At 38.8% G+C, this 13,631-nt stretch overlaps 1 protein-coding gene across 1 annotated transcript; it reads right to left on the bottom strand.

Annotated features, from left to right (window-relative positions):
* Nucleotides 1-2,476: 2,476 nt before the first annotated feature.
* LOC127621909 (thrombospondin-1-like) lies at nt 2,477-13,040 on the bottom strand. The gene is made up of 23 exons (XM_052095709.1): nt 12,889-13,040; nt 12,669-12,752; nt 11,947-12,506; nt 11,785-11,860; nt 11,302-11,391; nt 11,080-11,189; nt 10,308-10,433; nt 9,567-9,663; nt 8,632-8,805; nt 8,356-8,532; nt 8,097-8,270; nt 7,869-7,996; nt 7,627-7,779; nt 7,326-7,544; nt 7,126-7,233; nt 6,494-6,653; nt 6,275-6,393; nt 5,439-5,673; nt 5,098-5,325; nt 4,742-5,013; nt 4,553-4,650; nt 4,297-4,436; nt 2,477-4,183 (listed from the first exon to the last, which is right to left on the bottom strand). Exons 2-23 carry the CDS (start codon nt 12,730-12,732, stop codon nt 4,176-4,178), a joined length of 3,516 nt encoding a protein of 1,171 aa, XP_051951669.1. The 5' UTR covers nt 12,733-12,752; nt 12,889-13,040; the 3' UTR covers nt 2,477-4,175.
* Nucleotides 13,041-13,631: the final 591 nt, after the last annotated feature.

Here is a 13,631-nt window from a genome sequence, read left to right as displayed (position 1 = left end):
GCTCTTATGAACCTTAAGGGCAGCAGAAATTTTTTTGTATCCTTGGCCAGATCTGTGCCTTGCCACAATTCTGTCTCTGAACTCTTCAGGCAGTTCCTTTGACCTCATGATTCTCATTTGCTCTGACATGCACTGTGAGCTGTAAGGTCTTATATAGATAGGTGTGTGGCTTTCCTAATCAAGTCCAATCAGTATAATCAAACACAGCTGGACTCAATTGAAGGTGTAGAACCATCTCAAGGATGATCAGAAGAAATGGACAGCACCTGAGTTAAATATATGAGTGTCACAGCAAAGGGTCTGAATACTTAGGACCATGTGATATTCAGTATTTCTTTTTTAATAAATGTGCAAAAATGTCAACAATTCTGTGTTTTTCTGTCAATATGGGGTACTGTGTGTACAATAATGGGGGAAAAAAATGAACTTAAATTATTTTAGCAAATGGCTGCAATATAACAAAGAGTGAAAAAATTTTAAGGGGGTCTGAATACTTTCCGTACTCACTGTATATATATTAGATAACTGTTTCTTTAAATTACAGTCAAAATATATTAAATAACTCCTTTAAAAAAAATGCTCTGGTCTTACATCTTCATTGGATAATACTAAGAAAAGGTTTACTTATGCTACTGCCTTTGAAGATTTACAGTTTGTTCTAACATTATAGTAGCCATGTCGAATTAGTTTGCAAACTATATTGTGCTATAATTGCATATACATTATATCACTTATAACACTTAATTAAAAAAAAAATTATAGATCTGTTTATGTGAAAATATACATGGCAAAACATTTTAAAAAACACACAAAGATCATTTCAGTGAGGATCCTTTACAATTACTGAGCTAAACCACTGCCCAGTATAAATTACTGCTCAAATCACTGTTGTTTCATATGTGAAAATCATCACATTCACAGAATTCTAACAATCCAAAAGTAGAACAGAAAGCCTCTAATAGTGGTCATTTTAACAGCACAGTACTGCTGTTTTTAATCCCTTGAACACATCAAAAACAACCTCAAGATTTATATATATATATATATATATATATATATATATATATATATAAACCAGACAGTACCATTATAAATTGAGAGCTTCTATTCATATAGCAACTATTTTATTATTACACGTTTATTTAAACCATAAATATAAATGGGGGAAGTGACCACCTGCTATTTAGGAACATTGTGAAACCAAACCAAAAAGCAGGATTGTATAGAAAAAGCATAACAGAAATGGTGAGGTAGACTTCAAGGAATAGTTTACCCAAAAAGTAAACTTCTGTCATCATTTTCTCACCCACAAGATGTTGGGTCACATTCATCGCATTTTTCTCCATACAATGAAAATGAATTTTAACTAAGGCTGTCATTCTGCAAAACACATCTATTTGAGTTTCATAAAGAAGCTTGGTAATTAACCTTCAAGCTACATCAAGTGTATGTTACAATGAGGTCTTCTTAACTATTTTTGTCTATTGGAATTTTGGACATCTAATAAAAAAACCATTTGACATACTTTCCAACCTTGCAATCTCGTGCCCAGATCATCTCTGGATCTTCAACGTAACCCGTTTCAAACCAGAAATCTGCTTTGATCCTTAGCCAGTATAATATGAAAGATATGCATGTCTGTCTTCAGAAAAGACCAGGTGGACTTGTCTCATTTCTCAGCTTTAAAAAATACAACTTGGTACTAATTGGTCTATTGGTCCTTGTCTACAATATCTATTTGGGTATCTTTTTAAAGCATGTAAGCTATTTAGCAATTTGGTTTCAAGAAAATGTGGGGGCCCAGTCAATACACACAAGATACCCTTTATGAACTTGATTTATCAATTATTGTACCGTCTTATAATGTTTGCACACATTTGCACGTGTAATTTATGTCGAAATGTGTAGGCCTTATTTAGTTCTGTGTAGTCTCATGTAGTTTTGTGTTTGTTTTATATAGCACCATGGTCCTCGAGGAAAGTTGTTTCATTTCACTGTGTACTGTAATAGCTGTATAGACAATAAAAGCCACTTGACTTCACTTCACTTGATTTATAATCATATAATACAGACTTTGACCTTTGGTGATGAGCACAAAAAAAATATCAGTGGAAATTGTTGTCGGCTCTGCCATTTAGACACACTGTTGCACAAATAAAATCTTGTAAGGCAAAATCTCATAAAAAGCAGTAAATGAAAATAAACATCTGTTTTACAATTTCTAGCATCTGTTTATTATTTCGAAGTATGTATCAAAACAATTGCTATACGAAAAAATAGCATTTTGCATTGTATAACTAAGTAAAAATGTTTACAGTCAAGCATCACTACCTGTACAAAATAACACAATAAAGATAAAAACAATGAACAGAACAAAACATCCTCACATCAGTGTGCAAACTGTTTATACAGTAAGAAATGCCTCCTCATCGGGCTGCACTCCACGATAAATTATTTAAATAGCTTTTATCCACACACACACACACACACACACACACACACACACACACACACACACACACACACACACACACACACACACACACACAAACACAAACACACAAATATGAAACAGTCTTACAAACAGAGACAACAAAGAGCAATAATTTATCAAGTTAAAAAAGTACTGGACATTTGAAGCACTGGCTAATGTTTTCCTAAAAAAGAAGTCATCTCCCATTTTACTAATTTTCATTGTGTGTGGGGCAGGGTGTTTTTCTTTAGAAAGTACTATTTACAACTTGTGCTACAGTAGCAATAAAGCAACCTTTTTTTTTTTCTTTAAGCAAAGGAAAAAGTGAAAACACTTTTGCTTGATCAAATGACAAAACAGTAATGAGGTAATATTTGTACATCAAAGTTTTCCTTTATCTCTCTCTCTCTCTCTCTCTCCAGAAAAGTCACACTGGTCAAACATACCATTCAGAAGACCATCTCCATTAAAAGTGGTGTATGAAGGGTTTCCAACTGGAAAGGCTAATGAAGAGAACTAGACAGAGCCTTGGTAGTATGGTCTTTTGTTTATTATTATACATTTCAAATTGTTAAACTAAATTGTTTTTAGTAAGGGGGATATTTAGAGAGACAGTCTTCTTACGCTTCTTGAAGCAAAATCCCATAGTACAGTCTAGCTATACTCGATAAGCATTTTCTAAGTGCTACATAAATCTATGTAGAGCTTGAGTCTGAAAGACTTGAACTAAACTCTCCCTTAGATATGAGCTTCTCAAATAAAACTTGCCTAAAATCTTTATTTGAGAAGGACACTAGATTACTCGAGCATCTGTATGTTGTGACCCTTTTTTGTAATGGAGATTGTTGTGGAACATTAATCACTGTGGTGAATCTTTAAACCAGGATCTGTCCAATTCCTCTTCAATACAACCTTTCATTATGCCATTTCTAATAAACTGTTCAAATGGTTTAACCACCTAGCCCTGAGAAAACTATGCACACTAAACCATGAGTTGTCTCACACCAGCCCTTTATAAATGTACATGACACTTTAGATGAGACTATGCTTAGCAACACTTAAGATGAAGAAATGTAGACAAAATCAACAAATGGTAGATTGATCCTCTCAATATTTACCTGCTTAGACTGACAAAAATGGTATTCTTTTGCTCATGCATTCAGGATGACTTTGTTTTTCAGTTGATTTGTTGATTTCTTGATATCTCAATGCATTGTTTGAATTCAAGTGGTCAAGTCCAAATGTTTTCATCAAATAAAGTCCTCCATTTTTTAAAGGGGGTGCACTCTCTCTAAATCTTATTTTGGACATCTGTTCAGGGAAAGAGTGTATGAAATTGTGTTTGTGTGTGTGAGAGAGAGAGTAAAGGTTTTGAAGTACATAGCTGTCTGCTGGGAGCTCCTCCCGCACAGAGCTGAATGAGGTTTTTCAGAGAGATATCAGTCTTTCCAATTAAGCAAAGCAAGGGAGACTTTTTTCTGCTTTACCCGCTAATGGTGGATGGGTTCAGATTCTTAATTGGTAGATAGTTGGTTTCTATCCCAACAAGCGACAATTACATTGGAATTGACGAACTGCTTTCTCACTCCACCACTGTGTAAGCGATAGCAGAAATGTAGCATCAAATTTGTCCCTGGATTTTGCACGGAATACATATTTGTACAGAAAGGTGCATTCTCTGTTAAACTTCCTGCCTGTGCAATTACACATCTGAAAAGGAAAAGACAGTAAGTGTTATGCTGTTCCATATCAATGTGGGGTACATGTTTGTGAAAATTATACAAACTTTTATTTGAATATCTATTCCATGTGTTGACACTCACCTCTACATTCGTATTTTAGGTCTGAGAAGTATACCATCTCTTGTGAAAAAACAAAGAGACCCAGTCTTCCACCTGCATATGTTTTGTCATAAATTCTACCAGAATCAGCCATGATCTTTTTGCCTTCATACATCACCACTCTGAAATTTGCAGAGAAAATTGCACATTGAAACACAATGTCTTCAGTGTCTTCACGATAAAATACTTCAGTCTACCCAGAATGGACAGATGGTTTTACTGATCTGTCAAATAATACCTTATGTGTCCAGTTCTTGGTCTGTGAGTCAGGTGCCATCTGTAAGCAGTGAAGTCCTTCCATCCAACATTCTTTGGGTCATGCCACAGACTACGCACCTATAAAGAATTGAGCAAATAAATGTCAGTATTCATATGACCATAAGGTCTTCGAACCTTAATTCATCACAAAGACCTCGATAAGACTTACCTGTCCTGGAGTGTCTCCGGTATGCCAGAGGGCATTCCTCAAATGCTCGCCTGGCCCAGTGGTGGAATTAACCACTTTGATTGACAACCCTGAGTAACCCTGTGCCTTCGTTGGTGTGCTGGACCAGTAAGTCTGTGTGATCTGCTTCCACATCACCACGTAGAAGCGAGAGCTGGACTGGTATCCAAAAACGAAGCCGGCATAGTCATCATCTCTCTCCGTGTTGATGAAGAAAGTTCCGCTGAAGTCTACTGAATTGAACTCATCAAAACCTAAAGCAATTGTTCATAATTACATTTTTGCTCAGGTAAAACATTTTTGGTAAATTATTCAATTTTTTCTAGAAGTGGACTTACCAACAGCAATGCCAGGATCGCAGTTGACAGTCTGAACAAGTTCTTTGCCTTGGTGACGAACCACCCAATTGGGGTCAATCTGAGAAGTGCCCTTGGGATCCAGAGGAACCATCTGGAATTTGCGGAAGTCAGTCTCACTGATGTCAAAGTTCTCTGGGCAGACATCATAGATATCTGGGACATTATCCTGGTCAAAGTCATCTTTACAAGCATCCCCTCGTCCATCACCTAAAAATGGAAAATAAATTACGTTAGATTAAATCTCAACATGCACTTTGACATGCATGTGCAAAGTGCAAAATTCATTTATGAATATTCAGAAACAAAACTGTCCCACTGACCATCAGAATCCAGTTGATCTGGATTGAAAGCAAGTCTGCAGTTGTCCTTGTCATCAGGAATGCCATCATTATCATCATCATAGTCACAGGCGTCTCCTTTACCATCCTTGTCGTGATCAGCCTGGTTTGCATTGGCAATGTACGGGCAGTTGTCTAGGTTGTTTTGGTGACCATCCTCATCAATGTCCTGGTTGCTATCACATTTGTCTCCAACACGGTCAGAGTCAGAGTCAAGCTGTTGGAGTGAGAGTGTAGAATTAGCAAGAAGCATACTGCCTGTGTTTCAGCATGCATCTTGAATCATCATCTATTGCTTTCTTAATAAAACATTTCCAACTAAAATGGGACTTTTCTAAAAAGTCTCAAAGTTCTGTCCTAGTTGGCCCATCTGTGAAGGCTTTCTCTGAAAAAAATATTGTGTTCCTGAAGCTTGGCAAAACCACAGACACATTTCAGCGTCTAATGAGTAAAGTAGCATTCCTTCTCTTCAGTTAACCATGGCACAGGTGTGATCTGCAGGGATTGAGTGCCGACAGGGCATGCATAAACCCATCGGCAAATTCACTCCTCACTAATAACTATTCTTTACGTCCAAATACCCTTTGGTTAATTGAACACTGCTGAGTGTCCGTGAAAAGCCTCCTGGTGCTTTATTGTGCGATTTTGGCTTCAAGGAGAAGAGGATTTACTCTCCCCATACATAGCTTGGTAAAGACTATGACTACCCTCTGAGTACTTTTTTTTTAAGCTGAGCTGAACAACAAGATCTCTGTAGAGAATATAATGTTTAAAAAAACACCTGCAGTTTTCTCACTTTCTTTCATAGTCTCATTTACCTGGTCTGGGTTGTGCTCCAGAGGGCAGTTGTCACACTGGTCACCAACTCCATCTAGATCAGTGTCTTTCTGGTCTACATTGTACAGATATGGGCAGTTGTCCTTCTCATTTAAAATACCTGTCAAAAAGAATGACATGTACTGTGTTTGAATTATTTATATCACAAAAAGGTAACACTTGAGAATCTATGAATAACATAGTAAGCATAATTTCCATACCATCTCCATCAATGTCCACAGCACAGGCATCACCTTCACCATTGTTGTCAGTGTCAGTCTGGTCTGGATTGCTGTTGTATGGACAGTTATCACAGCGGTCTCCCACGTCATCACGATCATAGTCGTACTGCCTTGGGTTGAAGATGAGTGGGCAGTTGTCCTTTTTTAAAAAGAGACTACAGTTCAGATGGAAGCATATGTCAAAAAACAGTAACCCATTCTCCACAGGGCCCTCTCACATGAAGGATATTACTTTTAGATGTTAGGCTTGTAATTTGGCTGCTGTGTGGGTCTATTTAGAGGAGTGTAACAATAAATTAATTCTTATATTAGGATTTGGACCAAAGATAATATTGGATTAGCATGATATACTGCAAGACTTTCAAAGCGGTACTTCTTTGGTGGAATTTGAGGTTTGTCTCCAGGAGAAACTGAGTTTACACAGCACTTTTTTCCACATCTCAGAGTGAATTAAAAAATTGTAAGCTCTATACATTTTGGGTGGCTTTTCTCTTTTCGTTTATACACTTGTCAAAATTTACAAATAATTTACAAATAATTTCATTGAACCTGGGGAATATACAGAAAACAATATGTATAATATTCATATATAATAAAACTGTATTTTTTACCCTGTCATCAGGAATGCCATCATCGTCATCATCATTATCACAAGCATCACCAATTCCATCTTTATCATAGTCCTCTTGCCCAGAGTTTGGAAGGTTGGGACAGTTGTCCTTCAAGAAGAGTAGTATATGAAAATAAACATTAGCCACAGTGATGTAATTGGCAATTTTATAACAAATGAAGCCAATATGTGTCATCTTACCTTCTTGCAGTGATAGGTTGCATTCTCGACACATACAAGATCAGCATTAGGCCAGCCATCAAGATCGGTGTCCTCTCCACAGATATGTCCATTTCCAGCAAAGCCAGGCTTGCACTCACAGCGGAACATGGGGTCTGCGAAATGGCCCAGGTAGTTGCAGCGAGCATTCTTATTGCAGTCATGGCTTCCATCGATGCATGGATTACGGGGGGTGCACACCTGCAACAATCAGTCACCACACATCAGTTTATAAGCATGTAAGCACTGATAATTTGTGATCTTTCAATGTCTTCTCATTTACCTGTTTCTTGGCAGCAGCATCCTCTACTCCTCGACCAAACGGCTGTGGGCCAGTGTAGCGAGGGGGGCATGGCAGACAGTTGTAGCCAGGCACTGTGTTCTCACATCTGTGAACTCCGTTAAATTCAAAGCAAGCATCAGGGATCTCCTTACACTATAATGGAGTGAAAATGAAAATTGTAGTGAGATTTTACAGCATGTTGCATTTCAGTCAGAATAGGTAGAACAAAACAAACGTTTCACCTCATTAATGTCTTTGCACTCAATTCCATTGCCAGTGTAACCTGTGGGGCATTTTCCGCATTTCCAGGAGCCATCTGGGAAGCTGGTGCACTGGGCTCCATTAAAGCATGGATTTGAAAGACATCCATCTGTGGATATATTTATGAATGTTATGGAAATTAGTCAGCAATTTAACATGAAAAAACACACCAGTCTCAGCTGAGGGGGTTAAGTGGCACTATCACTTACTAATTGGACAGTCTTTCTTGTTGCAAATCTGGGTGACCTTTGCATCTCCGACACAGTCTTTACCACCATACTTGGGTACTGGACTATTGCAAAGACGATTACGTCTTTGGAAACCCCCACCACAGGTAGTAGAGCAAGTATCCCAAGGTGACCATGGTCCCCATCCGCCATTGACTATGAAAAGAAAATGTAATTAAAAAATGTTCGCCAACTTACACAAACTTACTTGTAATGAAATGCACACAGGCTCTTGACTTACTTGGACATGGTGATTTCTCACACCTCTCAGTCTGCCTGCCTTCACCTTGGCAATCTTTTCCCTCCATCTGCGGTGTTGGTGAGTTGCAGAGACGAATGCGCGTGATAACGCCAGCACCACATGTAACTGAGCAGGACGACCAGGGTGACCAATGACTCCAGCTGCCATCTTGCTTAACTGCATGTTGCAAATGAAAGACACAGGATACAGGTTGTTTCTTTTCTCCTGCTCAGCGAAAAATACCTTAGACAGTGCTCATTGTTAAGCACCACTCACAGCGCTTGTCACACTCCTGGAGGTAGCAGTCTCTTGTCTGCACAGACGTGCCCTCGCAGTTGTTATTGATGCGGTCGCAAGAGCGGCCGCGCTGCTGAATGCCCCTTCCACAGGACACAGAACAATGTGTCCATTCAGACCAGGGGGACCAGCCGTCCTCAGCAGAGTCACTTGCTGTTGAGAGAGCAGAATGAGACAATAGCAGAGCTATTCTTTCTCTCTAAAGCAGCAAAATGGAGAAAAGCTTTTAAAACTGGGCCTTAATGGACTTAATTTAGCCTGGGCAGCTTGAGACAGAACACTCCAGGGAACCCTGGCATGAACCAAACAGTTGGAATGCTGAGGAAATGTCAACATACTTAATGCAAAGGGATACCTTTGAGTACTTCGCCAAATGTGGAAATGGAATTTGCAAACACACTTAATTATGCCATACGTTCAAACAAGTGAGGCTGCAATTAATTTAAATCCTAGCTATGTATGGTCGTCCCTCAAGATGTGAGGACACTGCTGTTTCTGCCTCTTTTATTAGTCTCTGCCAAACAGCCCCAATTTTCCAACTCTCTTTAACCAATTTAGACAATTGTGGCCATTTAGTGATTCAGTGATGCACAAAGCTCTAGTGTTCCATTCATTAGTTAAACTTCAGTTGAAATCTATTGTGTGGTTTAAGAATGATTGTGGATGTTTGGGTAGCAACAGCTCTTCCACTATAAAAGCTTTTAAAGCCATGATGTATCCTGGTTTACAATACACTCAAACTGACTTTGAAGTTTGTTAGTAAAATTAAAAAACAACAAACTATTTTTTTTTTTAGTTACAGTATATGCACATGATTTACAAGCTAGCCTGCTAGTGAGGTGGCTATATATATATCTTAATCTCTTAAAATAAAAAGTCAAAGCTTTTTTATGCAGTTGATTACTTGCACTTACGGGTTCCACAACGAGGGCAGCACTCCCCATCAGGTACTGTGGCATTTGCACATGGGATTATGGGACACGAAATCTTGCGGCACACAGTCGCAGATTTCTGCAGTTGAAACAATTAAACTCATTAATCATTTGCTAGACCATACTGTATCCAACAAGGGGTGTATTTGGTTTGGAAAAAATACACATTCAGCATAATAGATCAAAATTGTTTAGTAAATGCGAAATCATGACACTTCAAAGGGGATTAAACTAATCTTTGAAACTGTGAACACAATGTCTGTGTGCGTCACAACACTCTGTGAGAATGTGATAACCTGGCTATGTTTAAGTCTCTCTAATTAGGCATGTGAAAATTATTCAGTGCTGATAAGCTGTGCCAAGCTTATAACACAAAGCACATCAGAATATTTAAGGGTGCAGACACGAATATATTGTATACACAAATACAAATAATTACATTTTTAACATTTAATTTAACCCACTGTATATTGAAGTATTATATTTAGTTACCTCTGTTGCCTACTTTTAATTAGAGGCTAGGTACTACAGGGGAATTATACACCCAATTTACTGTAAGTCTGTCTGCCACATTGGAAAAGACTCTGGCCAGTCCTATGTATCATAGCACCTACAGTGCCATGGCTCCCAGCTCTCTAACACATAAAATTAGCGGCTTAATTACAGAGCAGACAGCTTTCAGAGATTTATCAGATACTTGTCTGCAAAGCAAAGGGTTCTTACCTGGCATGTGCACTCTGTGCAATCGTCCACTGTCCATTCCTCCTTGTTTTTGTGCACAATTCCATTGTGAATACAGACACCAGCATTAAAGCCCATGCGATTCATGAGCATGTTATTCTCATCCGTCTAGAAAACCAAACAAAAATAGAGGTTTCATTATAAGTCGTGTTAATCTAACATGGGTTAAACCAGCCAACCGTGTGACAGCAGTGCAATGCATAAAATCATGTAGATACAGGTCAGGTGCTTCAGTTAATGTTCACATTAACCATAAGAATGGGGAAAAATATGATCTCAGTGATCTTGACCGTGGCGTGATTGTTGGTGCTAGATGGGCTGTTTTTAGTATTTCTGTAACTGATGACCTCTTGGGATTGTCACGCACAACAGTCTCTAGAGTTTACTCAGAGTGGTGCAAAAAAATAAAAACATGCATTGAGCGGCAGTTCTGCAGATGGAAATGTCTTGATGATGTGTGAGGTCAATAGAGAATGGTCAGACTGTTTCGAGCTGACAGTAAGTGTTCACCACAGTGTTCCTAATAAAGTGCTCAGTGATTGTATATCTATATACAAAAACATCAGTATAGTGGAAGTAAACTACTTTAACAATGTCTTTGCTTTACATTTATGTATTGTGAATAATTTGTATGTAGTTCCTAGTAAGGCCTCCCCATGCAATATACCTTTGCAATATTTGCAGAGCATTTTACTGCAACCAAAATGAATGCACAACCTCATGCTACTTTTCAAATGATTAACTTTTTCCTCACCACTTTGCGGAGTTCATTGGACAACTCTTGCACCACCACACCAAGACCTTTGAGCTCCTTGAACATGCTGGCCAGGTCCTCACATGAAAATCCACAAATCATCTGCAAATCTTAACAGGAGAAGTTTGCAAATGTTAAGATTACATGTCCATTCTCAAATAATGCTCACATTTTGCCCATCTGTATTTTGAGTGGGCAACTGAAAAAAAAAAAAAGGATTACCTTTTGTTTTGTGGCCAGTGTAATCAGTCCTAATTGCAGGTCTGGATCCATTTATAGGATTGTCAAGGGTGATGACATCAGTCATAATTGCTGCAAAAGGAAAGAACGTTCAACTTAAATTTAACTAATAAGCTAATGGAAAAAAATACTAATTATATCAATTGGCATATCCAACGCTGAATTAGGAACGCCCATTCATCATTTACATTTACATTTATGCATTTGGCAGACGCTTTTATCCAAAGCGACTTACAGTGCACTTATTACAGGGACAATCCCCCCGGAGCAATTTGGAGTTAAGTGCCTTACTCAAGGACACAATGGTGGTGGCTGTGGGGATTGAACCAGCGACTTTCTGATTACCAGTTTACCAGTTATGTCCATTAGACCACTACACCACCACCACTCCTAACAATATTCTGAACTACGCGCTCAAAGTTAACTAGCCGCATATAAACTATATGAGTTCAACGTGACACTTACAGTTTTGGCATCCTTTATTCCTCAGAATTGCATCCAGTGTCGTTCCGAAGACAAAGCGCAAGTTTTGCAGCACTCCCTAAAGAAATCCACAAGTAATATTTAATATATACAGCTAAAATGCATGCATCTGAAGAGCATTCATACGCGGCATCGTAAACTCACCATGAACATGTCCTTCACTGCACCCTTGCCGATCCTCAAGCTCGCCACACCTGGGGTGTCTTGAGTGAGGATAGTCTGGATAGCAGCATCAAGCTCCGCCGAATTCACCTCCTCACATCCCACATAGAACTGAACCCTGTCCTCCTGCACGAAAAGAGTGATGTTTTTCCAATGTCCCACAGCCAAATCCGCTTCCTCGATGGACACAACCTGTTGCTTGTTTTCGGTGGAAATAACAATGTCCAGAGTGTTTGCCTTTCCATTGGAAATGATTTCGAAAATGGGTCCGGAGCCGTCATTCTTTTCCACGGTCAAAAGGCTCCCCCTCGTCCGCTTGAACTGCTTGAAATTGACAAGCAGTAGAAATCCTCTCTCCGCGTGAATGGAATCGATTAGGTCCCTGAAGGCGCTCTCGGGAACCGGGGGGATTAGGTCGGGGTTCAGGATCTTGTAGGCGGGACTGTAGGGGTCGTCGCCTTTTACCAGGGTGACCGCTTGGTTTTTCCGAGGCAGCTGGACGAGCTCGAACAGGTCAAACACACTGTTGTCGTCTCGACTTTCTGCCAGGAATTCAGAAGTTGAGTACATTTGTTATAACGTGTGACACTATATCTATATTTTCTATCAGCTTTAGTTATGTTTAAAATCAACCAGTCACAAACACTAAACGCCATTAGTTACAGTAAATTAGTTCTCGTGCTACAGTTGGTATCATCGCTCACCTGCGACTCTCGCGCTCTCGCAGTTCCAAAGCATCAGTAGCAAAAAGATAGCCGTTGACTTCATTTCAGCGCTTATTCTTTTACCTATCGGAAATAAAAAAAATACAGGTAGAAATTAATATTGATAATTAACCAAAAATATAACATTAACAGTCAATATATCTTAAGTTAATCGGTCTGATTTCAATCAATTTGAAAATAATAAGAAAAAAAAACACACCTCCCAACACGTTTTAAACAGCAGGCAAATCTGTAAATTTCGGGTAAAATGATATTATTCCTAAAAAGCGTTAAAGAAATGTGATTTTAAAATAAAGTGATATTTTCCTCGTTAACCGTGATCTACGACATTCGCTGTTCCTTTGCTCTAGTTTCAATGGCCAGTCTATTACCAAAGAGAACAAAGTGCTATTTAAATAGTTTCACAACATTCCTGAGCACGCGTCTCCTCCAATCAGATGCTGGAAGGAAAAAGGGACGAGCTTTCGTTTTTACCTCACTGAGCGTTTGTCTGAGTACACATGAGAGGAAAAAACGTACCACATTCCATCAAATAAATTCCATAAACATACTTTTGAGTTTCGTGACCACTGCTTCCGTTTAGTGGCCTTTTATTTGGCGCAGTCCTGATTATTTTTGTACCTAGAATGTGTTTTTTATTCCCTGACTCCAATCGTTTCTTAGCATTGAAGGATCCCACCGTTCCTTGGGCTAATGTTTTTTTTTTTTCTCAAGCCATAATGTATTAATAAAGTTGCAATGTTCAGTTGACTTATTTATTTTTAGTTAACTTAATATAAATTATTTCAGACAACCAGTTCTCTACTCTATATTTAACAGTCGGGCAGTGCCATTCGCTGCATCTTAAAGGATGCTCGAGAAGACACCAGCTGCTGTTACACGTCTCTCCGCTAGAGGCCGTTCTGTGGTTATTTGAGTACTTCGGTATCAAATTATTTCTAG

The sequence above is a fragment of the Xyrauchen texanus genome, chromosome 28 (assembly GCF_025860055.1).
Source record: "Xyrauchen texanus isolate HMW12.3.18 chromosome 28, RBS_HiC_50CHRs, whole genome shotgun sequence".
In the NCBI taxonomy this organism is placed as follows: Eukaryota; Metazoa; Chordata; class Actinopteri; order Cypriniformes; family Catostomidae; genus Xyrauchen; species Xyrauchen texanus.
The sequence above is the reverse complement of the archived record's forward strand: the minus strand, read 5'-3'. Positions and strand labels throughout refer to the sequence as shown.

Excerpts from the sequence above, each read along its gene's own strand:
- LOC127621909 (XM_052095709.1), bottom strand. The coding sequence starts at position 12,732 with ATGAAGTCAACGGCTATCTTTTTGCTACTGATGCTTTGGAACTGCGAG. Across the intron at positions 11,861-11,946 it reads CAGTGAAGGACATGTTCATG|GGAGTGCTGCAAAACTTGCG; the intron begins GTGAGTTTACGA and ends GGATTTCTTTAG. Across the intron at positions 7,997-8,096 it reads CAAGAAAGACTGTCCAATTA|ATGGATGTCTTTCAAATCCA; the intron begins GTAAGTGATAGT and ends ATATATCCACAG.